Source organism: Carcharhinus amblyrhynchos, chromosome 17 (assembly GCF_965287045.1).
Source record: "Carcharhinus amblyrhynchos chromosome 17, sCarAmb.v2.hapA, whole genome shotgun sequence".
Classification (NCBI taxonomy): domain Eukaryota; kingdom Metazoa; phylum Chordata; class Chondrichthyes; order Carcharhiniformes; family Carcharhinidae; genus Carcharhinus; species Carcharhinus amblyrhynchos.
The window spans coordinates 35,081,626-35,109,170 of NC_137340.1; the positions used below are offsets into that span (position 1 = coordinate 35,081,626).

The 27,545-nt window shown below is 39.1% G+C and overlaps 1 protein-coding gene across 2 annotated transcripts; it reads left to right on the top strand.

The window, feature by feature from the left end:
* LOC145354443 (pleckstrin homology domain-containing family S member 1-like) lies at window positions 1-27,545 on the top strand. 2 transcript variants are annotated; one of them, XM_080205801.1, is made up of 15 exons: window positions 1-89; window positions 1,023-1,070; window positions 1,951-2,075; window positions 2,937-3,058; window positions 4,721-4,852; window positions 7,416-7,497; window positions 8,406-8,477; window positions 10,647-10,781; window positions 12,777-12,881; window positions 14,415-14,473; window positions 15,732-15,815; window positions 21,328-21,426; window positions 23,268-23,391; window positions 24,330-24,424; window positions 25,175-27,545. In XM_080205801.1, the coding sequence occupies exons 2-14, from the start codon at window positions 1,043-1,045 to the stop codon at window positions 24,393-24,395; spliced, it is 1,233 nt and encodes a 410-aa protein (XP_080061927.1). In that variant the 5' UTR covers window positions 1-89; window positions 1,023-1,042; the 3' UTR covers window positions 24,396-24,424; window positions 25,175-27,545. The 2 variants fall into 2 exon arrangements, with proteins under 2 accessions (XP_080061927.1, XP_080061928.1); XM_080205802.1 differs by having other exon boundaries at window positions 10,665-10,781.

The following is a 27,545-nucleotide window of genomic DNA, read 5'->3' on the forward strand; positions in this document are numbered from 1 at the left end:
CTGAACTGCTTTCTGAAGGAGAGCTCAGTACAGGTACAGGAGACAGCAACAACCAGCCAAGAGCTAACTCGCCCAGAGCAACTGCAGAGGTGAGTGTCTGGCTGAAATATACCCTGTGACACCAAAAGATTTATTGAAAATGTTGGATTTCAGGATGCTATTGAATGTGATTAACCGGTTAGTGCGTCAGATAGCAATTGCAATGAAGAAGGTGTCACATTCAAATGACAATAAATGTCAGTAATAATGGCAGTTTCTGCCGTCTTATTCACCAAATGGGTTTGAAGAAATATCAAAATCTTTTCCAAGAATCGAGAGGCATGTGGCTCTAAAGAGAGGGCTGGGCAGCTAAGCGCACTTTAAAGGAATGAAGTGTGTTTTATAATAGGGTAAAGTAGCTGAAGGTGTTTCAGGATTGGGGTCAGTTTTACTGGAGTTTCGCAAAACTATTGGTTAAATTTGGGTTTAACTGTGGCTGTTCCGAATCTGGATGCTGTCTAGCAGATTTGAGCCGAAGCTACCTTTCCAAGGCAGCAGTCAGAGAGGCTGCAAATCCAGAGTCGGGAACCAAGTGGATTTTAGAGCGACATTCCCTCCTCCAGGAAATCCTAAACCCCTTGGTTAAATTGGATCCGGATTCAGGATTTGCATGACAAATGGAGGAACAGGGCGAAAGGGTTGGAGTTTGGAATAAGTGCATTAAGGGACGGCTTGCTAACTGCACATTTTCAAGTGGGAGTAGAAAGTGTCTCTGGGAAAGCTAAGAAGGGTGGCGACCCTCAGGCTGCACAGTGAAAGAGACATCAAACCATAACTTGATCTTTATAGTTTGTGAATATCACTGGCTTCTCTAATGTTCGTGAACCGGCTAAACAGGGAGCCTGTTCTTTCGTAGCACACTGTCATTTGCTGGCATTCTACACTAGTAGGCGGAGTATTTGAATATATTTTCAGTTCTTTCTCAATCAGTGTGTTATTTTTATGTCTCTTGTTGCTGATGCACTGATGTATTTCTTCTCCAGATTGTTCGGTTCTGATTCTTATGCTGACATTTAAAATGGCTAAAAGAGGTAAATGTTTTATATTATGAAAATAATACATTGCTAAATATTTTTCCAGGTTCCGGCTATATACAATCAGGTTACTTAGTCTAAACTATGTTTGAAGATTGAAGTTCTGACTAGTTATAGTGGAAACTAGAGTATCAGTGGTGTGGGAAGACACTTCACTCTGATACTGGTAGCAAGAAATGAAATGAATTGACATCAGAAGTGTCTTTCACAATTTCCAAATTACTGTTTTTAAAATTTCCAAATTATTTATTTAAAAAAGAAATTTGATGACTTCCCATGATGAAGAAGTTTGACGGTTGTGAGCAAGGATAAAAATCTAGATGACAAAGTTACTTGTAATCATTATTCATTCTAGTCTGTTAAGATCATGGAGACGGTACCTGTAAAGTGCAACAGGTCTTTAATTGTGGATGTTACAAACTATATTGTAGCCTTAAGAGCCTCTAACTTTGAAGTTTTGGTTGCTTTCAGAAAATTAAAGTGTTGGTGGTTTTTTTTACTTGCTGTGGCCTGATTGTGAGTAAAAGTGTAGTGGACATACCAGCTTAGGGGGACTGAGGTAAACATAGTCAGAAGTCTCACAACACCAGGTTAAAGTCCAAGTGGCTTTTGCTACGAAATAAACCTGTCGGACTTGAACCTGGTGTTGTGAGACATCTTACTGTGAGTAAAAGTATCAGGAATGTGAGAACCAGAAATGATACCCAAGTTGTTGAAAATGTTTTGTCGCTGGTTTTAGAGCTGCTATTTGCATTCTGTTCATGTTCAGTATATTTTTGGTTATTTGTTATGCTACTTATTTTTGGCTATATGATAAAATGGGGATATTTGATACCACTATTTATTTATTTATGCTGTATGTATTTTTTTTAAATAGGCAGCCGCCATTCTGCAATGTTTTACACTGAAACAGAAGACAATCAAAATGGAATCACTGGGAGTGACATTTGTTTTGAAGGATATCTCATAAAATCGCCACCAAACTTTCGGTTGGGAATGCAAGTATGTTCAATATATTCGTTGCAATGTTCCTTTTGGTGAGAGCAGAAATCTTTGCTTCAGTCTCGGAAATACTGCTGCTGCAATTTTCTGTAAAATGGCAGTCAAAGCAAAACTGTGATATGGGGAGCAGTTTGTACCAACTCTTTGTGACATTTAACAACTGACTACAGAAATATCTTACACGTAGGCATTCCCACAAAAAAATTAGCATCAATTGTTAGTAAAATTCCTTTCTTATTTTCAAATGAATGAACTCAGGTTTTCAAAATTTAGAAAGTTGTTACTTTTTAAAAAAAATGAAAGCATGTTCTATGATGATGATGGACCGATTGCATTGCCAAATTATGTTTAATAGTCTCAATTAGTATACCCAGAATATGTTGATCATAAATGGACTTTTCTTTAACAGGAATAATATTGATACATTATAGACACATTGCCACATATAATTAACTTGAATGCAAACATGTCACACACAAATCGGGAACAGTACGCTACCCAGAATGATACTGCAATTATTTACACTTTATCACATATTGGTAAAATGATTGTGTCAAATTATATCTTGTTGTTTGATTTCTTGAGTTACCCCTGATAACAGAGGGAAAGTAAAATGGATCTGAATTACCAAAAAATATTTCAGTTGATCTTCATAAAGTGTAACAAAATCATGTAAGATTAGTTTAAAATATTTTCATTTAAAATTTGCACAATTGCCAACATTTTAGTGAGGTTTAAAAGTTCTGCAGATGCTTATGAACATAAATGCATTAGACACAGTTCCACTGACAAAGTGAACATAAGTTTAGTCTTTTTGAAGATGGCTGGACATTGTTGTGAATCATCTTTTTCCTTTTTTAGCCATCGTGGAAAAAAAGATACTTTGTGTTAACAGAAAAGAATAGTGAGCACACCTTGAATTACTTCAAGTATCGAGAAGATAGTAGAAAATCATCTCCACTTGGAAAGATACTCATCAAAGAGTAATTATTTATTATTTTTATTTTTAACCAACATGTAATTCCATTTTGTTGCTTTACGTGCAATGAGATTTGCCAGTTGTGTTCACAGATTTTTTTTTAATGTGCCAGATTCTTGGAAAAAATTATCTCACAGATTATATTCAGTCATTTTTGACCTTTCTTGACGGTAATATTTGATAGTTTAAACTACAATTGTTCGAAGAGGTCAACTCTTCAAAGGGACATTGAGTTGATTTTGGTAGGAATTTCTCCACTAACAATCTGACGTATCTGTTATTTTTCCAATCTACATACAAATTTACACTGCAAGAGACACTATACAGATCTGATCCTCCCATCAGTTGTAGATTCCCACCTCTCTTTCCACTTGCATTTACAACATGTAATGTCTCTGATTCTTGACAGCTGGTCTTGCATTTGTCTCGTGACTTTCTATATACAATACTAAAAGCAGGTGAAATACAAGTTAGAGTTGCCTAAATGTAGTAAGACTATCCTTCAATTTCATTCCCATCAATTTTTAACAATTATATCTTAATTTTTAACTATAATGTCTTACAAATGTAAGGTTTCCTAAGACTGTTACATTTTGGGACTGTGTTTTAATTTAGGGGTGTCATGTGAACCAGTCTTAATTCTTGTGACTGCAAACCTGAGAGGTTTGATTCTTAAAGATTAAAATGGGGAGCAGGTGCAGTTGCTTTCCTGGAAAGCAAATGAAAGGTGTTCAACTTGTAGAAAATGGCAGAAGTATCTGTGTTGACAGTGGATAGACTGCTAGTTTCCAAAGTCCTAGAGAGACATTAAGAATGTTAGGTTGTGAATGGTTATACTTGAAACTGAATTCTTAATTCCAAGGTAAACTGAAATTGGGAGTTAAAGAATAGCTAATCAGCATTTCTACCTGGATCCAAGATCCATGTGGTTCACATTGCCAAGTAGATGGGCTTTGAGAGGAGAGAGATGAATAAGAAGCTATTGTAGGATCAGATTACAAGATTCAACTAAATGATATCCCCGAATTTCATAAATGGATCAGTCAACCAAGATCCGAAAAACCAAGAGGGGCAGCAGATTGGGTTAGCAAGATTCTTTGGTTCACTGTGCTGGTCCGCAGTTGGGTGATTGTGCTTGGATTAAAAATGCCACATTTGTGAGGATTTAAAACAAATCTGGAAGATTTGCCTAACTTGAGCTGGAGGAAGAATTTTCAGGAAAACCCTCAGCATGAAAGATAGGTTTGGAGTTAAGAGTTACCAGGCTCATCAATAACTCATCAGTTTGAGTTATTAAAATTTTTTTCTCAAAGAATCTATGACCGGAATTCTACCACTTCCCCCACCATAGAATCGGAGCAGGCGAGGTTCTGACAGCAGAGATCTCCGTTGACCTCGGGTGGGAATTTCTGGTCTCGCTTGAGTGAAGCTGTAAAATCCTGCCCTATGAATAGGGGATAGCTGAGACACTGGGTTGAGTGGGGGGGAGAGCAGTAAAGAACAGCCCTATGTATTGGATCCCAGAGTGTCACCCCAACAGCATTCAAGATGTATGTTTGATGCTTCAGTTTGTTGTATCACGATTTTAAAAATATGAAATTGTACAATTTTGAAGTGTAATTGAGGTTCCAGTTTGCCTAATATTTGTTTCTCTTTGTTTAAAAAGAACCACAAAGATATGCAGCACACCAGACAACCATGAAAAATGGAACATAATTCAGAGAATGTTTAAATGCACCTCCGATTCTGCCCTTTTGCTGAAGACAGAAGAAAGGGATTACTTTCTTATTGGAGAAACGTAAGTATGAAGAACTAAATTGTTTATGATAGGAATTTTAAGATTCAATAAACGTTGAATGTGTTTAAAGTATTTGAAGAAGAATTCACAGTACGTTGAAACACCCTAACAATTACTATATTAGTGGAAAGAAATCTCACTTTATCTTTGGCCTTGACCAATTGAGCAATATCTTGACCATTTCCCTGTTTTATTGGATTGGACTCAATATGATACTGAAAGCAGGTACAATGTATGTTGGAGATGTCTAGACATAGCTGTTGGAATTTTACTGTCCTGCCTGCCATGAGAATCTGAGCAGGCGAGGGGGAGGACCATGGAAAGATCCATTGATTTCTGGTGGGATTTTCCAGTTTCGAGGCAAATGAGGCTAGAAAATCCCACCCAGTAAGAATTTCTTCAACTTGTTGCTATCCTTTTTTTAATACAACGTTTGGAAAGATTTGGTGCTATGCTCACCACAAACTAATTCAGAGTCAGAATAAAGCCACATATTTGATCTTAAATCACAATGATATAAAAATATAACAGAACATGTCCATTTTAAACAATGGATATCACCTGTTATGGTCATACTTCTGTAAAACTGATCATAGTAAGAAGTCTCACAACACCAGGTTTATTTGGTAGCAAGTAACCATTTGTTTAATGGACTTTAACCTGGAGTTGTGAGACTTATTACTGTGTTTGTCCCAGTCCAACACCAACATCTCCATATCAAACTGATCTTAAGCAGGAACTTTTTTTTTAACAGTTTGCATTGTTTGCGAATAACTTTTAAATATCTGCAAAATTCTTATTCAAATGAATTGTTAGAAGGCAAAGTTTTTTTTAAAAAGCTGCTTTGTCTAAATCATTTCATTTTTCTTTTATTTCTCTTGCAATGCTATCCTTTTGTCAACTGTTCTTGCATTTCTACAATCTAGACTCTGGTGAATGTCTTAAATATGATTGATACAAAAATATCAGTACTAGACAGCCAAATTCCAGGTCCACTCAGACAGAAGGCAGAATCTTGAGCCTACATTTGCCTTCCTTGGGATTGCCAGTGAGAAAGCGACTTCCGATTTTTGCCGCCCCTCGCCAGAGACTAATCTGGTTCATGCCCACAATGGGCGTGAACCTGATTTAAATACATTTAAGTATATTAACCCCCCCTCCCCCTCACACCATATATTGATATCATGCTGATTTGATATCACATCAGTGCAGTTTATAACAGGTTCACCTGGACATGAACCTGATGTGGTGGCCTCCCCAGGGACATAAAGGTAAGTATAGACCCCCGGGAGAGAGGGATAAGGCAGGGAGGCGGGTTGAGGTGAGTGCTGGCTCAGACAGTGGTGGGAGTGGGTGGGCAAACTGGTTCTCTCACCAGAAACAACACTGCTACTTTTTGGTCAGATCCCCCCCCACCCCCTCCAAATATTACCCTGTGATGCAACAGACATCACAGTTTCCACTCAGCATTTCTCATTTCAGTGAACCTAGAGGACCCCAGAGTCATGTCGTCATTTCGTCAATGGCCAATTGAGGCACTAAAGACTGGCCCAAAAAACTTTGGTTCCTCTACCTTCATGGAGGGAAAAACATATCAGATTTCCTGTACCAACTAAAACGCTGTTTGTATAGAACCTTACACAAGACATGATAAGCCTAGGCTGGGCTATGTTTGGTTTCAGGAGTCAATCAAGACTCCTACGTGAAAAATTCATGGTATACAGGAGTGAATGTTGCAACTAGCCAAAACAGGGAGTCTCTGAGTGCAGGAATAGACTAAAGAAAAGAAAATTAGTTTTCACAAAGGCAGCTTCATTCCAAGACAGATAATGTTGATTTTTCTCAAAGAAACTGTTCATCTGTCTATTGTTTTTGGGCTGACGTGAGCCTTTTGCTACAATAGCTACTAAAGGCAGGATTTTCCAGCCACTCTTGCACTGAAACCAGAAAATCCCATCCAAGGTCAAAAAATTCCTGCTTAAGATCAGTTTCACAGAAGTATGACCATAACAGGTGATTGTTTAAAATGGGCATTTTCTATTATATTTTTATACAATGATATATTTTTATATCACGGTGATTTCAGATCAAGTATGTGGCTTTACTCTGACTCTGAATTCGTTGGCGGAGAGTGTAGCACTAAATTTTTCCAAACATTGTATTTAAAAAAAGGACAGCAAAAAGATGAAGAAATTCTTACTGGATAGGACTTTCCAGCCTCACTCGCCTCAAAACCGGAAAATCCCACCCAACATCTTTCCATGTCTGCCCCTTGCCTGCTCCAATTCCCATGGCGGGCAGGTCTGTAAAAATTGCCCCTAAGACTACCTTATCACAAGATTATATTGCAGAAATGACCTCTGAAAACACTTTATCTCATCCATCTGACATTGCAGCTATGCAAAATATGTGCATTCATGTGAATATAGCCAGAAGTTCACAAAATCTCTGTCGGTTCACAGTTAATGGGTAAACTATTGAAGAAAGGAAGCATTGACAGTAAATAGAGAGATGATTTTGCCTCCCTGTCTAGGGTGTTTTAATTGTGCTGTTCCTTCCACAGCGAGTCTGTACAATCATGGAATGATGTAATTAAAAACATACTCCAGGTGAAGACGATGCCACAGTCTGAGGAACAAACCAAGGTAGTAAAATATATTGACATTGTTGAACATTCACAATTATCTCGTAATCTGTGGAAAACAAAAATGAAGCCATAACTTTAAATTGCACCCTCACCTTTCAGGAAAAGGAACAAACTTCCAGCATGTGTTTCAGTTTTATCTACAGTTTAAATTTGTTTTCCCTCTTCCAACTAAAAAATGGGAGTAATTTGCCTGAGCCACTTTAATTGATGACACAATGGTTAGCACTGCTGTTCACAGCATCAGGGACCCGGGTTCGATTGCCAGCTTGGGTCATTGTTTGTCTGTGTGGAGTCTGCACATTATCCCTGTGTCTGCATGGGTTTCCTCTGGGTGTTCCGGTTTCCTCCCACAGTTTGAAAGACGTGCTGGTTAGATGCATTGACCATGCTAAATTCTCTATCGATGTACGCGAACAGACACCAGCGTGAGATGACTAGAGGTTTTCACAGTAACTTCAATGCAGTGTCAATGTAAGCCTATTTGTGACACTAATAAATAAACTAAAATGTAGTTATTTGGTTTTGCTCTAAGGCTAACAAATTATAAATTAATTATATTTAAAATTGAAATGAAATCGGCCATTTGTCTAATGTTTATCGTGAACCTGCAGAGGGTTACAGAAAAACATTTAATCATCCATAACATGTTATTACATTTCCACATAAGAAAACATTTTTGAGGTTCTCATTTCCAGTCACTGGAATGTACATGTAGCCATCAGTTCCTGCTTTATTTTTCATTCCCCACTTTGTAAATACTAAGAAGCAGGTCAGGCAGCATCCGTGGAGAGAGAATCAGAATGAACATTTTAGCCAATAACCTGAAATATAATAGTGAAAGTCGATGAAAAGTGCTTAACCTTCATGCTAACCTAACCTTGCTGATCCTGTACTTCTTGTCTGCAGGATGGTTGTGGAAAACCTTCTTCAGTAAAGCAGTCTGATCCAATTTATGCTTCAATTCCAGAAGTAGTGGAGGTAACGCAATCTGTTTATATATTTGGGGTGGCACAGTGGTTAACATTGCTGCTTCACAGCACCAGGGACCTGGGTTCGATTCCCAGCTTGGGCCACTGTCTGTGTGAAGTCAGTACGTTCTCCCCATGGGTTTCCTCTGGGTGCTCCAGTTTCCTACCACAGTCTGAAAGGTGTGCTGGTTAGAGTGCATTGATCCAAACAGGCGCCAGAGTGTAGCGACTTGGGAAATTTCACAGTAACTTCATTACAGTGTTAATGTAAGCCTTACTTGTAACTAATAAATAAACTTTAACTTTTAAGAAGTGTTTTATGCAGTGATAACTTATTTTACTCAAGAGGAGGGACATAAAATAAATGGACATATTTTTTAATTATTCATTCATTGGATGTGGGCATCGCTGGTTGGGTCAACGTTGATTGCCCACCTAAATTTCCCTTCAACTGAATGGTTTGCCAGGTCATCTGAGGGGGCATTTATGAGTCAACCACATTGCTGCAGATCTGGAGTCTGGTACAGGGTAGATCATGTAAGCATGGCAAATTTCCTTCCCTGAAGGACATCAGTGAACCAGATGGATTTCTACGACAATCGTCAATTGTTTTGGTTTCATGGTTACCGTTAGATTTTTTTTTTAAATTCCAGAGTTTTATTGAATTCAAATTTCACCATCTGTTGTGATGGGATTCAAACCCAAGTTCCCAGAGCATTACCCTGGGTCCCTGGATTAATATTCCAGTGACAATACCACTATGCCACTGCCACCCAACATATATGCTGGGATTTTTCTGGTCATTGTGGGCAGGGCCAAGAACTTGATGAACCAGCCAAAAGTCAGTTGACTTTGGATGCAAATTTCACCATCTGATTGAATAATCCTGGTCATAGATACGAAATACTGAAACTTGAGAAGAGGACAAACACTGATAGGGACCGGCTGTGCAACATGCCCTGCATCTTTGATATAAATTCTATGCAATGGGGTTGGGGGGGGGGGCTGAAAAAATTCTTTCAGAATCTTCACAAATAAAACTGTTATCAAATCACATTATTTTGAAAGCTGGAAGGCTTTTGTTTTGGAATATGGGCATTTATTTAGTACATTTTCTTCATAGTGAAAATGCCTATAGAACAATAGTAACATAGCTCATAGAGAAAATCGTGTGTCAATGAACTGTTTTTGTAACAGGGAAAATGAATTGATCATCCCACAGCTACTCCAATGAGATTACTGTAGCATAATGGTTATGTTGGCAGAATAGCAATCCAGGATTGAAGAAAGACTTACATCTGTGTGTTGCACCTTTCAGCACATCCCAAAGTACCTTTTATAAGGCAATGATTTACTTCTGAAGTGTAATATTGCAGCTAACTTCCACAAGCAGCAATGTGAAAATGATGAGATAATTAACTTTTTATTTGCATTGTTGATTGAAAAATAAGCATTGGCAAGGACATAAGGAAGGACCCCCTATTCTTTTTTGAAATTGTGTATTTGCGAGGGCAGATGGGATCTCCATTTAATATCTCATCTAAAGGATAGCTCGCTGAACAGGGGAGAACGCCTGGAATGATCCAGCCTCAATATTTTTCTTAAGTTTATTTATTCGTGTCACAAGTATGCTGCAACTTCCTGTGAAAATCCCCTAGTCGCCACACTCTGGCACCTGTTCAGGGACACTGAGGGAGAATTTAGCATTGTCAGTGCACCCAGCCAGCATGTCTTTCGGATTGTGAGAGGAAACCAGAGCATCCGGAGGAAACCCATGCAGACACGGGGAGAACGTGCAGTCTCTGCACAGACAGTGACCCAAGCCGGGAATGGAACCCATGTCTTTGGTGCTGTGAGGCAGCAATGATAATCACCATGCTGCCCATAATTTTTGGTTTCAAGATCTGGATACTTGAATTCAAAACCTTCCTAGTGCATCCCTAATACATTGAAAGAAATAAAATCTACTCCTTACCCAGTCAGCTCTTTGTGACTCAAAGGTCTACAGCAATATGATAGACTTTTAACAAGAATGTGGTTAAAGTATGTTACATTAATTGGTCTGTAAACCTTATAGTAAGATTGATATGGGACTAAAAGCACAGTAAATGGTCTCATTTGAGTGGTATATTAAAAAAATGGTGGCTTATTAAATTGACTGAACTGGCTCCATTAACAGGTAACTTTGGGTTTGCAGAGTAATGCAACAAAATCTGAATGGATTATCTCGAAGCCACTTGTCGAACCTCCTTTGTCAGAAAAGGACAACAATGTTTATGATAATCCGAAACTCTTAAAAAAAAGGTTGTCACAGGTAATACAAATGCATATTTGTAATAGTTATATGTCTCTATAATCATTTTGTGTGCAGTTTTTAGAATGGTAAAATTACATGGGTTAAAAACATCTGTGAGATAGAAATGTTTACTTATTTGTAAAATCATTGTCATTTAAAGATCAAAAATAATCTAAAAACGATTGGTACTTGTTACAATCCCTGTAGAGACTGATAACATTTAAAAAGAGAATTCCCAGTGACCTATCAAAGAAGCACGTGACAAGATTTTGCGTTTTAAGACTCATGTTTTTTTTCCAGAAATATACTTTATTCATAAAAATCTCAAATACTGCAAATCTACATGGCTTTGAATTGCAAACAATGCAGAATCAAAACATTTTTACACTTTTTTACAAATTACAGTCATTACATTTCAATACTTAAAGCTATATACATGCCTCAATAAATTACTGTGTGCCGTTATTGCTCAGATTGGCACACAGTTACGCAGGTTGAGGATATTCTGAAGTTCCCGGGCCCTCGGTCTGCCTCCGTTAAAAGGCCTTACAGTGTGGCCTTGCCCCATTGTGCCTTTGCGGCGGCTGCCCCAAGCTTCAGCGCGTCCCTCAGCACGTAGTCCTGGATCTTGGAAAGTATCAGTCTGCAACACTCAGTCGAGGACAGTTCTTTCAGCTGGAAGATCAGCAAGTTTCGGGCAGCCCAAAGACTCATACTGTAACAAAAATCAACATCAACTAAACATTATTTAGTAAGCAGCTAAGACATAAAACTACAGAGAAGGCAGCTCCCTTTTAACTTAGCATGAGATTTTTCATTATGTTGTGTTTACACATTACATTGCACTCTCTGAAGATTTGTGGTCCTAAAATATAAAGTGCAACTCTTCTCTGCATTAACAGGATCCCTTCCCCCACTTTAACCAAGGGGAATCACCCACTGTCCTGTTAATGCAAAGCAAAATACTGCGGGATGCTGTATCTGAAATGAACCAAGTTCATTTTACTCAACCCTTTTGAGCATAATCAAATGCATTCCCTGTTCTAAAGGCTCCATCTTTTCACAATCCTTCTCTCCTCGAGCTCAGATTCCTTCCTCACCAGCCCTTCACTTGGTGGTTAATTCAAACTCAGATCCTTGGCATAGGAGCACTTGTTGTAAGTTCTTTCCCTAACTCTTTCATTCTGACTGATTCAAAGTCTGAGTTTGCAGCAGTAAGACCAGCTTTTCCATTGTATTCTGGTGTTAAAACAACAAGCCATTCTCCAAATCCTGACCAACTTGGCACAGTTACCTAAGTTATATGACTACTGTGCTACCATGCGCTACAGAATGTCAGAAACTTTGCGTGAGTTAAGTTAGTGACCTAGCATAACCACAATCTAGACATTACTTTTAAAGAATGAAATCCATTTATTATGGGGTAGGGGAGGGGGGTTCTCCAACTGTTGACACCAACCTGGACAGCAGGCCAAACCCCTCCCTCCCTTTCCAGTGGGTTTCATGACAGAGTGAAGTGACATCAATGGGAAATCCCATTGACTGTGGCAGGACCAGAGAATCCTGCCACCAGTGAACATCATACTACCTCCCACTGCCAAGAAACACGACTGGAAGGATGGAGTATTCGCCCCCTACAACTTTATACACCATATCACTTCCTGCAAGTCCCCAACCATAACCTGCCCGCACCTTTTAGACTATCTATTCTAGCATAAATTCAGTAACCCTGCTCTTATAGGTTATTCCTTCTAGATCAAGTTTGTTAAAATTGGCTCATCTAATTATGGGTCAACATTTTAAATGGCACTGTGGAGTGTAAATCTCATTTTTGCGTAAGTTTAACTGATTATTTAAATTGGACTTTGATCAGTATATTGGTATAAAATGTACAGGCAAGTGAAAACGTCCATATAATATCTACACAGGAACAACTGAAATCAAAACTGGACATGATAGTTTTGAAAAATGGTAAAGCGACTTGTTTTTTCACTCAGTTTTTTTTATTCACAGCCCAAGCAAAGTCCTGTTAATGCAGAGAAACCACGCACTTATTCACTGCCTGCACAATTGGAGGGGTCAGAAATTTATGACACACCAAGGAGCATTCTGACAGCTGTAAGTGTCATGGGGATTTGAAATCATTTCTGTAGAAATTATTTTAGTTCCTATTATACGAGAATGCAGTTTCTCCACCGATGTGCATTAAGTACATATTAAGGGGGTTAATATGAGATAGGGTAGATTCAGAAAGAATGTCCTAATGGTGAGGGTGTCCAGAACTAGGGGTCATAGTTTGAGGATAAGGGTGAAATCTTTATGGACTGAGATAAGGAGACATGCCTTCACCCAGAGAGTGGCAAATCTGTGGAATTTACTATCACTAAATAGCTGGGGTCAAAATGTTGTGTGATTTCAAGAAAAAATTAGATATAGTTCCTGGGGCTAAAGAAATATGGGGGGAATGCAGGCTCAGGATATTGAATTTGATGATCAGCCATGATCAGAATGAATGTCAGAGCAGACTCAAAGGGCCCAATGGCCTCCTCCTGCTTCTAGTTTCTATACTTGCTAGACAATAATTTTTTTTTTAGAAGGATAAATCATTAAACTATCAAGCTTTCCTATTTAGGAGCATGGCTGGCATTTGAAAGGGTTTCATTTCTTTCTGGCTGTATAACATCTAGGAAGGGTCTACGTATTGGAAATGTGGCAATGCCACAAACAAAATCAAAATTGTCATCCCACTGCCCAGCTCTTGTCCATTGTTGTGCTGCCATCGTTAAAAGCCAAACACTTTGAATAGAGAAAAAGAGGCATCACTACACAGTCCTGAACATCTCGTAACTGATGACTGAAGTCGCACTCGGGAAAAGTTGCCCACGTTTTCTGTCAATCAAAGAAGGCATATGAGCCAGCAAGTCCAGAAAAAAAGAGAAGGGAGAAATTAAAGGGTGAAATATCCTTGCCCGTCTCAGGTTCAAGCTGCAGCAGACGAAAGGGACAATAATCTGCAACACACAGTATTTAACAATAGCCAGAATTTTACTGCCCTGCCTGCCATGGGAATCGGAGCGGGCTAGGGACAGACAATGGAAAGGCAGAATCTGACAGTTTTAAGATGAGCCAGTTGTGGGGCATAAAATCCCACCCCAAATGTATCAAATTCAGGAGTGTTTGATGCTGAAGCCAAATGTTCAAAATGGAAAAGATGCCATTCTCTCATCACTCACGAGATGAACAGATAATTAATTTTGTGTAATTGTTAGGATAAATGTACTTAAACTCCTTCTGAACAATTAAACAAGATATTAAGAGGATAATGAAATGTAAAGATTTGTGTCTAGAAATTGATATTTAATTCCAATGATAATACTTGTAGGGGAACTAAATTATATTCAGGTAGTATTTGTTGTAAGAGTTTGCTACTGATGGCAAATGGATTTACACAATACACCAACTAGAAACCTAACTGTTAATAGACAAAAAAAAACACCCAGAAAGAACAAACATATTTGAAATTCTGCAAAGTGGCTTTTGAATTTGTTACATGATTCCAACATCAGCACTTGTGTTGAAGTATTCAATAAGTCTCATTTGCATTAGCAGTCAAAAACTGATTTTATGTTTCTTCTTTTAAAAAAACAACAGTGGAAAAGAGAGAGAACAGCATCGAACGACTCTGGAATCTACATGACTATGGCTTCAATGTGAGTAGTAAAAAGATCATACAAATGGGTTGGCATGAAGAAACTCAATATCCAAACATAAAATCTCATAGCATTTTTGTTGAATTTTTTAAAAAATTTAGTTCTTCTTTCCTAACACATTGCAAAACTCTCCATGCTTAAGGCCTTCTAATTGGAGTGAAGTAGTCGGGAGCGTAGCTATAATTGGTGTTAGTACTATTTCACAGGCAAATATTGTTCCCTTGTAATGTAAAAACAGAAGGTGCTTGAAAAACTCCACAGGTGTGGGAAGAGAAAGAAAGGTAATGTTTTGAGTCCAATATGGCTTTTTTTTTGGGAGCCCTTTTTCAAATGGGCTGATGGACAAAGATTGGGAAACTTGTCCACACAATGGCCAAAGTCATCGGTTCTTGTTCTTGGTTGGGATTTTCTGGTGTCACTGCAAGTGAATGGAGTTTTAAGGTATGCCCAGTACAGCCTTGTGGGTGTACCTACTCTCTATGGGCTGTAGTAGTTCAAGGCAGCTCAGCACCACCTTCTCAAGGGTAATTAGGAATGGGCCATAAATTCTGGCCCAGCCTGTGACGCCGCCATCCCCTGAATTTTTAAAAGAAATCTTGCTCTCACTTGGTTTAAATTTGGACTAGTGCAGCTCTACCCACAGATACCAAAACCACAACAAGTTGTTTCCTTTGCAAATGAAGCCCTATCCCCCCATATATACAATGTACATTACCTGAAGGTGATTTGGATCTTCTCTTCAGCGACGTAAGTGAACTCACAAAACTGGGCAACTGAAGAAAAATTACACAAATTACTATCCAGTAATGCAAGGTTTATCATTTTTAAAGTAAAAAATTGCTGAGCTGCCAGATGAGGACACTTAAGCCAGAATATATCACACTGCTACATCCAGTCCTTATTTATGGAAAAGAGCAAAATATGGGATAGGTAACCTCTATTCCTTAAGTCTGATTTTTATGAGCAATTTTGATTTTAAAATGAGAATCAATCACCTATTCCAAACTAACAGCTGGATCAATACTGGGAATTTTTACACGGCTATTGTACCTATCAGTAAACAGTTGACTTTAAGCCTGAGTGGAACCATATTAGAAAATAGGCATCTTGAAGGGGGTTGTTTCCATTTTATCCCCCGGTCAGTAGCATCATTCTTTTCAGGATATTGTGAAAATAGTAACTTAAGTGGCTTTGTAGCCATCAGATGCTGGTGATAAAGCAAAACCACTTATACTTCCATCTTATATTTTCTTCACAGTCGAGACAGTACCAGCACAAACTCATCTGTTGACATTTCAGAACAGATAGACGAAGGAGAAGAGCATTTAATAAATAAAACCAAGTAAGTGCCTCTGACATAATATTTTGAAGATGTGTGTGATAAGCTAAAAGTAACCAATGCAATTTAAAGTCAACGTTTCAATGTTATTAAACATGAGTTTTAATTTTCCGCTGCAGAATAGAATTGTAAAATGCGCGCTTGTATACAAGTGTTGTAGGACATTTTGATTTTTTTTTGAAGTCTTATCATGGATGCAAATTCACGAGTGCTGAGCTCCTGGCAGTGACATTGGCATCACGCTGCCAATACCTTCCATTGCTATCACTCCAGGGTATGCTGTGTCAGTGGGCCAACTTCTTATTTTCATGAGGTTGGTGTGACAGGCAGATGCTTTTCCCTGAAACAAATTTCTTTCTCTAAAAATTCCCCTCTTCATCATGAGTCTAGGTTGCTTCCCATTGGGGTCCATTTGCATCTGCTGGAGGCCTGATCTCACTGGCTGCACCAGCCTGTAGGTGTAAGGCATGTCCCTTTTGGACAAGGAAGCAGAAGTGTACCATAGGGAGTCTGCAGTCCTTTCCCCACCATGTCATTGCCCTTGTAAGGGCAGCAGCTCTGAATGAGAAATCTCAGGTCATGTAGGGAATCATTTTCATGGAATCACAAAATCCCTACAATGCAGAAGGAGGCCATTTGGCCCATCAAGTCTGCACCGACTCTTTGACAGAGCATCTTACCCAGGGCCACCCCATGCATCTACCTCACTAATCCCCCTAACCTACACACCTTGGGGCAACCTACATGAAGGGACAATTTAACATGGCCGATCCACCTAGCCTGCCCATCTTTGGACTGTGGGAGGAAACCAGAGCACGTGGAGGAAACCCACACAGACACAGGGAGAGTGTGCAAACTGCACGTAGACAGTTCACCCGAGGCTGGAATTGAACCAAGGTACCTGTCACCGTGAGGCAATAGTGCTAAACACTGTGCCGCCATGCCTCTTGTTATGAGTCCTGAACTACCACAGGATAATTCCACTGGAATTATTTTGAAATGCAATTATTCCAAAAGTTGTTACTTTTATGCGTTTTCCTGAATGCATACTGCAAGATTCTACATTCAGCAACAAGATGAATGTTTACTGTAATAATGGTTAAGGATGTAATGCTGGCAATGTTACTAGTAGCACTCCCACCTTCAGATCATACTGTAGCTTATTAATGCCCATCAGGATTTCAATTTAACACCTTCTCCGAGGAACAGTGCCTCCAACAATACAGAATACCATTAAGCACTGCTCTGAGTTGTGTACCCAGGTCCTGGATTACCGGTTCACACACCATGGAACCTGAGGGCAGAATTTCACCAACTAGCTGACAAAACCATACAAGAGATTTAGTGTCATATTTCCAAAAATTAATGTAGGAATACTTTACTTATTTCCTGGAACTCTGAATGAACTCACTGCAACCAAATTCAAAGGAAACTTTGATTAATGGTGCAAAGTTTATTGTGAGTTTAATATATGCCATGATGATGGAATTGATATGATAAACAATAATGTCAGGTCAACATACCAAGTCCACTTCATTTAAGTTATGGTCCCATGCACTTCTCCATTTACTCTTGACAACTCACCTTCCCAGTTACATTATGTGGAAAATATAACATATTCGCCACCTTATTTTGTTATTACAGAAGTTTTGGATGACTCCTAACTCAGGCTAATATTTAACAATTACCAGATACCTGCTAGTTACTTTTCCATGTGTATTATCTGCAATGTCTAGCAATATAGTTTGGTAGATCATTGTGCAGAATAATTTGGCAAACTGGCCTTGGTTTGGATTTGGTCGTATGGTGCAATGCCATCCGAAAGATAATGCTAAAGTATGTTACAGCTTTGTATCGACTGAATTATAGCTGAAGCCTGAGTAAAAATGATTTGCATTAGGAGCACTATGTTCTTTCATAGAAACTGTGCCCCACCCTGCCACAATTCTCCACTTTGACCATCTTGTATAAGCAATAACTTCTTATTAGAAGGACTTGCCTTATTCTGCGGTGCTGGGAGTAAATAATTTTGTGGTAAACGACCAGGGAGTGGCAAAATGGAATTTGTACCCTCTTCTACAATCTGTAATAATGACCTGTAATGAGCATTACAGATCTCCGCATCAGCTGGACATTGCCCACATAGCACTGAAATAAATGAGTACAGCCCTGTGTTTCTTTGAAGTTTAGTGCTGAGGTGGGCAATTAATTTAAATATAACTAGCATGGCAGAAAATCTGTATCTGCAGCGAATTTCTATGAACTCCTACATGCAAGTAGATTTTTCCAAACACGCTGAGTCATGCCAATCTAAATTTATAATATTATCTAACCTTTTTGGAATGTCTACAGTCTGACTTCCAAACATTGTGAAACTATACCAAACAGCAGTTAGTTTGAGGGAGAATTTTCTTGTAACTGCTCAACAGTTGTGATCAATGTTATTTATACTCTTCTATAAGCATGATATTTTGTTGATACGCAGTTTCCAACCTGTGTGTGCCCAACTAATTTAAAAGTGTATGAAAAAAAATCACCTTTTTGCATGATGAATCATGCAGGAGTGGTGTATTAATGTCAGATATTGTCTTCCTTACTAAAAACTGGCACTGCCCACTGCCACATGAGTATTCTCTGTGTGAGAAATCCCATTTCTTATCCAAGAGGAAACAATTAATCTCGCAGCATTTAAAAAAAACAGGTGGGAGAAAGCATTCTCTTTTCAGCGAGTGTTTTTCCAAATTGTCACTGATGTGTGATTGAAGATTTTCAGCACATTTTCTTTCTCCCTAAGACTTGTGCCTTCATTATAAATCCCTCTTCTTGGGGAACATCAGGCATGCAGACTGGGGACAAGTTAAAATGAATGCTATGATTTGCCACCATCGCCCAATCTGAATCTGCTCTCTTGAGCAGGCAAAAAAGATACCCACAGAAAGGGGATGGGTTCCTGCTTTGAATAATAGAGGAAGTGACGATGTTACTGGGACTCAACTCCAATATTAGTCAGAGACCTGAGTGAGTAACTGGTGATTATCCTAGATCCACCTGCCTTCCCACTGCCTGTGGCTCAAACCAGCTCTAGCTGGTTTCTTTTCTGGAGACAATCTCCTGGGTTCCCTCCAATTTCTCACTTCCCCACTGGACTTAATGAATCTGGCTGGGTTCAGGCATGACTCCAAGAGAATGCAAATGTGGGCCAACAGTAAAATGGGCTTCAGATTCCTGAATTCACTGATTATTTTATGTCCCATGAACATTTTTTTAAAAATCAGTTCCTGGATTCAAACCCAACAATACAAGTGAAACAAAAACTCCCTCTTGTCGGTTTTAGAGCAAACGATGTTTGTGTAAACTTGGCCTGTTTAGAGTAGACACACGTTTGCAACAATTATTTGTCTATTATTTGGTAGACTCTACAAATGTTTTAGTATTCTCATGAGCACTAAGACGTAACTTGTGATAGCATGGTAATTGTCTCTCACCAATAAACCCAATAAAATTTCAGTGAAAATACCAAGGAATTTTTTACAAGTTCAAAACCATTTTAAGAGAATGTCAGCTCAGCATATCATCAGGTCAATGGGCAGGACTAGCTCAGATCACTGGCTACTCCATTATTCTCTATCTCTGGCTTTTCTTTATGCTGTCTGTCAGTCCACTCCCTAGATGTGGGAGTCAGCAAAAAAACACAACAACTCATTTCTGTTTGTGCTTTCATTTGCTCCAATCATTTCTCCTGCTTCAATTTCTTGGTTCTCCAAGATTTATTTTTTAGCCTTCCTCCCTAAATCTGGATTTCCTAGTATTGGCAGCTTGGGAAATATGCACTTAAATATTATATATGTGGCCCAGGGGCCCTATGTGTGCAGCTAAATGGACTATATAAACAAAACCTTTGGACATTTCTCCACTGAAGAATTGAATCTGTCCATCAATTTACTGAATATAACATATTTGTTATGATAGAGGTCAGGCTATTTTAATGCATTCCAAGTATTGTGGTAATATTGTTTGTTTTAGGTTTTTTTTTAAAGCTTATATGACTTATTTCCTATCTTTTTTGTTCCCTGGTCTGGCTCCTCATATCCATTACATCAGCTCCACTGATAAACGAAAGAAAAAAATTGTTTCTTTTTTTCCTCTTTCCCTCCCATTTTTTGGTGTTTTAAGTTTCTGAAGAGAATAATTCCATTTCCTGTGCCCTTTCACAAACAAATAGCCCAGTTATAGAACACAAATTGCTTTGCCCCAGCTGCAAGTTAATGCAAAGTTTAAGCTGTCCCCAGTCATCTGGTGAGCTGCCTGTTCCATGGTTAATTTTCCTGGTGGATTGGTCAGCTGACTGACAACATTTGACCGGCATTGAGAGGGATTGAGCAGGGCTCCACTTACCAGGGGTAAACACAAAGCTGAAGACAGAAGTGTAAAACTGATCTGTAGGTGGATTAGCCATGCTAAATTGGCCCTTAGTGTCAGGGGGCCTAGGTGAGATTATAGTCATTGCAGACTCGATGGGCTGAATGGCCTCCTTCTGCACTGTAGGATTCTATGAAAAGCAAAATGCTGTGGGTGCTGAAATCTGAAACAAAAGCAGAAAATGCTGGAAAATCTCAGCAGGTTTGACAGCATCTGTGGGGAGGGAATAGAGTTAACATTTCGAGTCTAGTTGACCTTTTGTTCTGTGATCATCTAGACTCAACCTTGGCTCTATTCTCTCCCCATACATGCTGAGATTTTCAATCAGTGTTGTGCTGTTTTAAACAAGTAGCAGCATCTTGTCACCAAGTTTTCTGATCATCGGTCTGTTTTTAAATACTCATCATCTTCCTCTGTGACAAAAACCAAAGCCTGACAGTACAATTTTGTAAATAGTCACTGAACGTGTTGAAAAACATGCACGTCTGACCTTCCAATCTCACGTGAGAAATTCTCTCCGAGGGATGTGAGTCAGTGGAATTCGCTACCCCAGAGCGTGGCGGATGCCGGGACTTGGAGTAAATGTAAGGAAGAGATGGACAGATTTTTAATGAGTAGGGGTTTGAAGGGCAATGGTGAATGGGCAGGAGAGTGGAGCTGGGGCCGAGATGAGATCAGCTATGATCGTATTAAATGGCGAAGCAGACTCGTGGGGCTGAATTGACTACTTTGCTCCTAGTTCTAATGAGGAGGAGTGAAACGTTCCCATTTACTTAGAGCAGTGCACTAAAAGCTTAAAACATGTATGAAAAATTGGTTCAGGATTTTGCACCAAATACACAGAAAATCTTTGAGATTTTTTCAACTCGTGTCCCTCCTTTTAAGGAATGTTTAATCCCTTTGAACACAATCAAATCTAAAGCTTGCCATCTTGCTGTTTGCCAGGCAGTATGCTAGGACTATAAGCATTATTTTTCACTAGGTCTTAGAGCATCTTTTCAAACGATTTTTAGCCTTGTGTGGAGGGCCAATGTGAATCTCAAACCCTGACTGATACTGAGTAGGTGTCAACATTTGCCAATTTATTTTTATTTAGCAATGATACGGAAGAAACAAAGCAGGAAACTTTGGATGTTACAGTTTGCCAAGATGATATCAAAAATCTGCAGTTTGAACAAGTAAATGAGAAAGTCTTGTAAGTAACTGTTAGTCTTTTATTATTTGATAATGAATATAAACATAGAATATCTACAGTGCAGAAGGAGGCCATTCAGCCTTCGAGCCTGCACCAACAACAATCACACCCTGGCCCCACCCTTGCAATCCCACACATTTACCCCACTAACTCTGCTCCCCCATCCCCCCCCGGCAACCCCTCCCCCTGCCACCTAACACTAACGAGCAATTTAGCATGGCCAACCAACCTAAGCTACACATTTTTGGACTGTGGGAGGAAACTGGTGCACCCAGAAGAAAACCACGCAGACCTGGGGAGAACATGCAAAAAGTGTTCCTCCAGCCCAAGGACTTGGATTACCATTCTAATCAAATCACATGTTGTGGGAATTGATGTTATTAATACGTGCTTTAATGAAAAGCTATCAAATCAAAGGAAAAAGTGCAAATTGAATCATTTAAAGAAATTGTTTCTTATTAATTGTCACTGAAAATGAGGTTGTTAGTTGCTGTGTATAATTTCAAGATAAAAATATTCACTGTATTTTCTCAGTTTAAAAAGGCACATTGTCGCTTGGGCCTCAGAGCATTCCCCGACATTAAAGGTAAAGATGGACAGAGGTCTGGAGTAACCAAGCTCATTGTACTGATAGACCAGCAGGCCTGATAAAATGGCCGCCTGTGCCAACCAGCACTGCTGGCAATGGTTGGTGGCAGAAGGGGACACAAACAGATTCTGGGATGGGTCTTTTATGCTGCCTTGTGTATGATACAAAAGATAGTGCCCAGGATGCTTACAGCTGTAGCTTTTAAATATAAATGCAGAATTAATGTTCAGAAAATAGTTCTGAGTTTTCTTAATAAAGCAGTTACTCAACATGTGATTTGTTTAGAATGGTAATCCAAGTCTTTGGGCTGAAGGAACACATTTTGCGCTGACATGATTGTACATGATTGTGTAATTGTCTGGGTGAAAAGTCAAGAAGAGAGAATCCTACAGAAGGAGACCATTCAGCCCACTGAGTTTGCACCAACCAGAATCCCACCCAGGCCTTATCCCCATAACCTCATGCATTTACCCTAGCTAATCCCCCGGGACTAAGGGGCAATTTAGCATGGCCAATCCACCTATGAGATGGCTTATAATGTGGCTTGATATCCATTTAAAGAAGTGTTCAGAAATTCAAGTTGGTTACAGAATGTGATTCACAATTAATTTGGGCAGCATGGTGATACCGTTGTTAACACTACTGACTCACAGTGCCAGGGTCCTGGATTCGAATCCCAGCTTGGGTCGCTGTCTGTGTGGAGTTTGCACATTCTCCCCGTGTCTGCGTGGGGTTTCCTCCAGGTGCTCCAGTTTCCTCCCACAGTCCAAAGATGTGTGGGTTAAGTGGATTGGCCATACTAAATTGCCCCTTAGTATCAGAGAGGCAAGCTAGAGTAAATGCATGGAGTTGTAGGGATAGGGCCTGGAAGGGATTGTGGTTGTGCAGACTCGATGGGCTGAATGGCATCCTTCTGCACTGTAGGGATTCTATGGTTTAATCTACCCATGCAAACAAACACTTCATTGTATACATGTGCCCTACCCTGAAATTCAAACCCTTCCCCTGCCTGCTCCCTTCCAGGTAATCAAGACAGGAGTAATTTTCCATAAATTACTCCTGTAGAGCCATCAAAAACAAAACTAGCTGCCAAAAAAAACTTGAGTAATGAGGCTGGTGCCACCTTGTGGTTGATTTTGTATTAGTCAACAGTTCTCAATACAGGTTATCTTTATTTGATCTTCCAGTTCTGCTGATACATTCCCTTCAAATGATCAGTGCTGGTTAACAAAATTCTTCTTCTTGGTGACAGGGTCAGGCCTTTAAACAAGAAATGTCCTTTTAACATTGGAGATCAAGTCTTGGCAATCAACAAACTTAAGATCAGTGACGTGAAGGAAGTCAGCATGTTTGTCAGCAAGTCAATGGAACAGGTGGTATGTCATATTCTAGCTGTACTGAATGACATCTGCTATTTAACCGTGTCACGTTGAAAGAAGCCTTGGTAGTTTTGATGTTTGAGAAGTTCCCTGAGAACGTGTGATGGCAGGAAGTACCAGGATCATTCCCCACCAGGGATCTTCATTCTCATCCTGTTGGAATATTCTGGACCTTTCCTACACATGTGTAGTGGGTGCTCACATTAACACCAAGCATCCATTTGTTCTGGGAGGCCGGAAAATGCAATGCTTTGTTTCAATATGGGGCAATGGGGTCAGAGAATTGTGCCCCCCAATCCCTGCCACCCAAGAAAGAAGTAATCAGGGCCCCCTCCCATGTCATTTTTCTGAGGCAGATTTTTAAAAGGAGAAGTAGAGATTTAAGGAGGAAATTCCAGCAATGAGATTAGAATTGGAAGAATACAGACTATGTGGGAGGGAGAATACTTCGAGTCAGCAGCAGTTGTGGATATAGAGTGGAGTGAGGCAGCAGAGAGATCAAAGCAGAAGAATTTTGCACGTATTGAACCATTTCAAATTGGCGGCCCAGTGTTAGCACTGCTGCCTCACAACACCAGGGTTCTGCATTCAATTCCAACCTTGGGTGGCTGTCTGTATGGAGTTTGCATGTTCTCCCCATATCTGCCTAGGTTTCCTCCAGTTGCTCCAGTTTCCTCCCACAGTCCAAAGAGGTACAGGTTAGGTTGATTGGCCATGGTAAATGCATGGGGTTACAGAGATAGGGTAGGGGTATGGTCTTGGTTAGATACTCTTTCAGAGAGTCGGTGCAGAGTCAGTGGGCTGAATGGCCTCTTCTTGCAGATAGGTATTCCTTGATTCTGTGTTAAACCTGCATAGCTCAAATATCAACCAACATGCATGTATATTGGCTGGATTTCTGAAACTAGTTTCATGGAAGTGATTTTTTTCCCTAGGTGACAGTCACCGTATTGAGACAATCTGGAGCAGCAAAATGTGACAGTGAAGTGTTATTAAGATAAATGGAAAAAGTGAAGGAAACAAATAAAATGTAAGTTACAGTTATCCATTCATTAGACAATAGAAATTTAAGCAATGTGCAAATGGCCTTTAATATCCCAGTGACCACTGTAGTGCTTGTGGAATACTTAATTCTTTTGTCTACACATACCAATACACCTTCTGATTTCTGCTTATCAAGCTGCAGAAGGATATTACCTATACCCTACCTACAGCAGTTGAGTTGATATACATTTTTAAGACAAAATCAGATTTTATCACATGCAGAACATTCTGCTTTCAGTTTACTTATTTCTTTTTGAGGGTATATTCCGTGGAAGATATGCACACTACCCCTTCATTATGAGTAAATATGCATGCGTAAATTTTGTGCAGGAGAGTATTCAAGGGGTAATAGCTCATAATGCATCAAAGGTCCGTGACCAGTTTCACAAGGCTATTGAGAAAGTAAATAGTACTGCACTGAATGGCTAGGTAGTTAAATGGAAATACCTGCAAGGTATTAAAATATTCCTCAGAGTGTATTCAAGGCAAGATTTTTGAGAATTAAGGGATATGGGGATAATGCGGGAAGATGAAGTTGAGATTGAAGGTCAGTTGCATCATGAGCAGGCTCACTGGGCCAAATGGCCTACCCCAGCTCCTATTTCTTAAGTTCTTATACCAGTTTTCTTGGCTGAACATTTATATTAGTTTAACATTTATATACAAATTCTGACTCTATATAAAGTATGTTTAAGAAAAATTTTGCAAGTTAATTATAATTTTCTCTGTTACACAGGGTTGTACAATCAAAGCACTGACAGTGCTGGAACTATCACCAGTTGCCATTGAGCATGTTGAGTCATCCAGCAACAACTCATCAGTATTTTGTTTTTATAATGTGTTCCTCTCAACCTTTAATATTTTTGAATCATTAATGATTGGTGTTGAAGAGATCTGGGAACCTTAAAAGTCGTTCCACTTGTGTGGCCGAAGTGCGTAGAAACTTAGCACAGGTTCATTTGGCATTTCCTTTGTTATCCTTAGACAAATGCTGAGATCAAATATAATTATCCTCATTAACATTTAACAACCTTCGGTGATTTATAGACAGCGTCAGTGAAGTGTCCTATTTAGCCAGCTGTGTTTTTTTTAAAGATTAAATCCCAGTACGTTGTGATTTACTGAAAGGCAATTCAGTTTCAGGAATGCAAATTATGGAGCTTTTGGTGAACGTTAAGCACATACCTGCAAATTCTTTGTAAAATTCTTAGTGTGTATGCTGTTTCTTTTTGCTTGTTTATGCTATTTATTTGAAGGGGACAATATAGAAGGATGTATTAACATTACAGCTGCTGCTGAAAGTTGTCATTAGTACTGACATGCACTTTATACTATTCCTCCTTATTCCACTATTGCAGGATAATATTCATTGTGAAAAGTTTAGATACAATCAAAAGTCACTGTCGCACACTGATGCATTTCCATTGAGATTAGTTGATAATGTGTATTTGTTCGAATTATATTTGAATTTGTGCAGAATTTGAATACTTGATGTAGTTGAATTGAAGATTGATTGTGCTGCGTTAATTTTCATGCCATATTTAAATTGCCATAGCTTAAATTAGTCACAAGATATATTGTGTAATGCCTGCGCTACTCTGTCTCTGACTAACTGCATGAGATTCTTTGACGCGATGAACCCAAGAAAAGTGAAGCACCTTCTCAAAAGTTATAAATTTGACAAGCAGTAAAGCTTTACAGTCAACTTGTAAATCGGCAGTTTTGAATTCTTCAAAAATCAATTCAAATTCAAATTGAATCCAATTCGTGGTCCCCACAAAAGAGATCCAGCTAGATTCAAGCCCCTTGACACTAACAAGGAGATGAATTAAGGGATTGCTCTGTCCACTTTGCACGTTCGTTTTGTAACTCTTTTAGGAGTTACTTTGAGGAAGGAATTATTTGTTTTTAGTAGAACTAATTATTAAATTCTTTACATTACTCTTCTTTTTGGACCTGGAGAATAGAATGCGGGCTGAGGTGCGGGTGAAGTACTGAGATAGAGCTACATTGCTGAAGGTGCCGTTTGTTCAGGCGCCATCGCAGGTCCACCTTTTTTTAAAAAAAATCACATGACAATACTTGCAGTCAGTCGAGGTTGTTCTCTGCCCTGGCCAATATTTAATCCTCGGCCTTTTGGCTAAGATCAAGTGTAGTTGTGTTGTCCTGCACTTGGTTGAAGTCATGAGGTTACACTGATACTTCATTTGAAGCATTTTTTAAAGCAGCATCTAAGCCTTTTGGCTAAGATGCAAATGAGATCAAGCCTTGGAGGAGGTGCAGTGCCTGCTCCAATCAGCTTGGATCAGGTGGATCAAGCTCAAGACAAGAAGCAGCCAGCCTGTCTTGTCAGCTTGGATTGGGAATGTCTCACTTGCTGAGACTTTGAATTGGACTTTGATTGGATTGAATTGGATGTATAAAAAAAAACCAGATTATTCAGTAATATGTCTCATTGTGACACTTTGCTAAGGGCAAAATGGCCATTATTCTTCCCTTTATAGAATCTTAGAATCCTGCCGTGCAGGAGGAAGCCATTCGGCCTATCAAGTCTGCATCGACCACAATCCCACCAGACCCTAACCCCATTACCCCATGTATTTACCCTAGCTAATCCCCCTGAAATTAAGGGGCAATTTAGCATAGCCAATCCACCTAACCCACAGATCTTTGGATTGTCGCCTCCACTTTATTTTGCTGTGAATCACTCTGCGAAATCCTGACCAGCATGAAAAACAACATATTATTTGAAATTCTTTACCCTCTAACATTTCATCACAACAATTTTTGTTGTTTTGAAGTACAACGACAATGTCCCAAAATACTAATTTAAAAAGAACATAATGTTAGTATCATTTTAGGGTCAAGAAATGTTACCTGAAAAGATGAAGCACATAGCATTACTGGTAAAATTGCAATTGTTTTCTATAAATGATATCACAGTGGATTGAGATAAAACTATTGTAACTTGTAAGCAAGTATTGTAAATTGTATTAATGAATCCAGAGACTTTTAAAGGATGGGTTCAATGTGAGCATTGAGAAAGTGCAATTACTGTATATTATATTTAATAGCATTTATTTGATTAAAAGCAACATTCAAATATA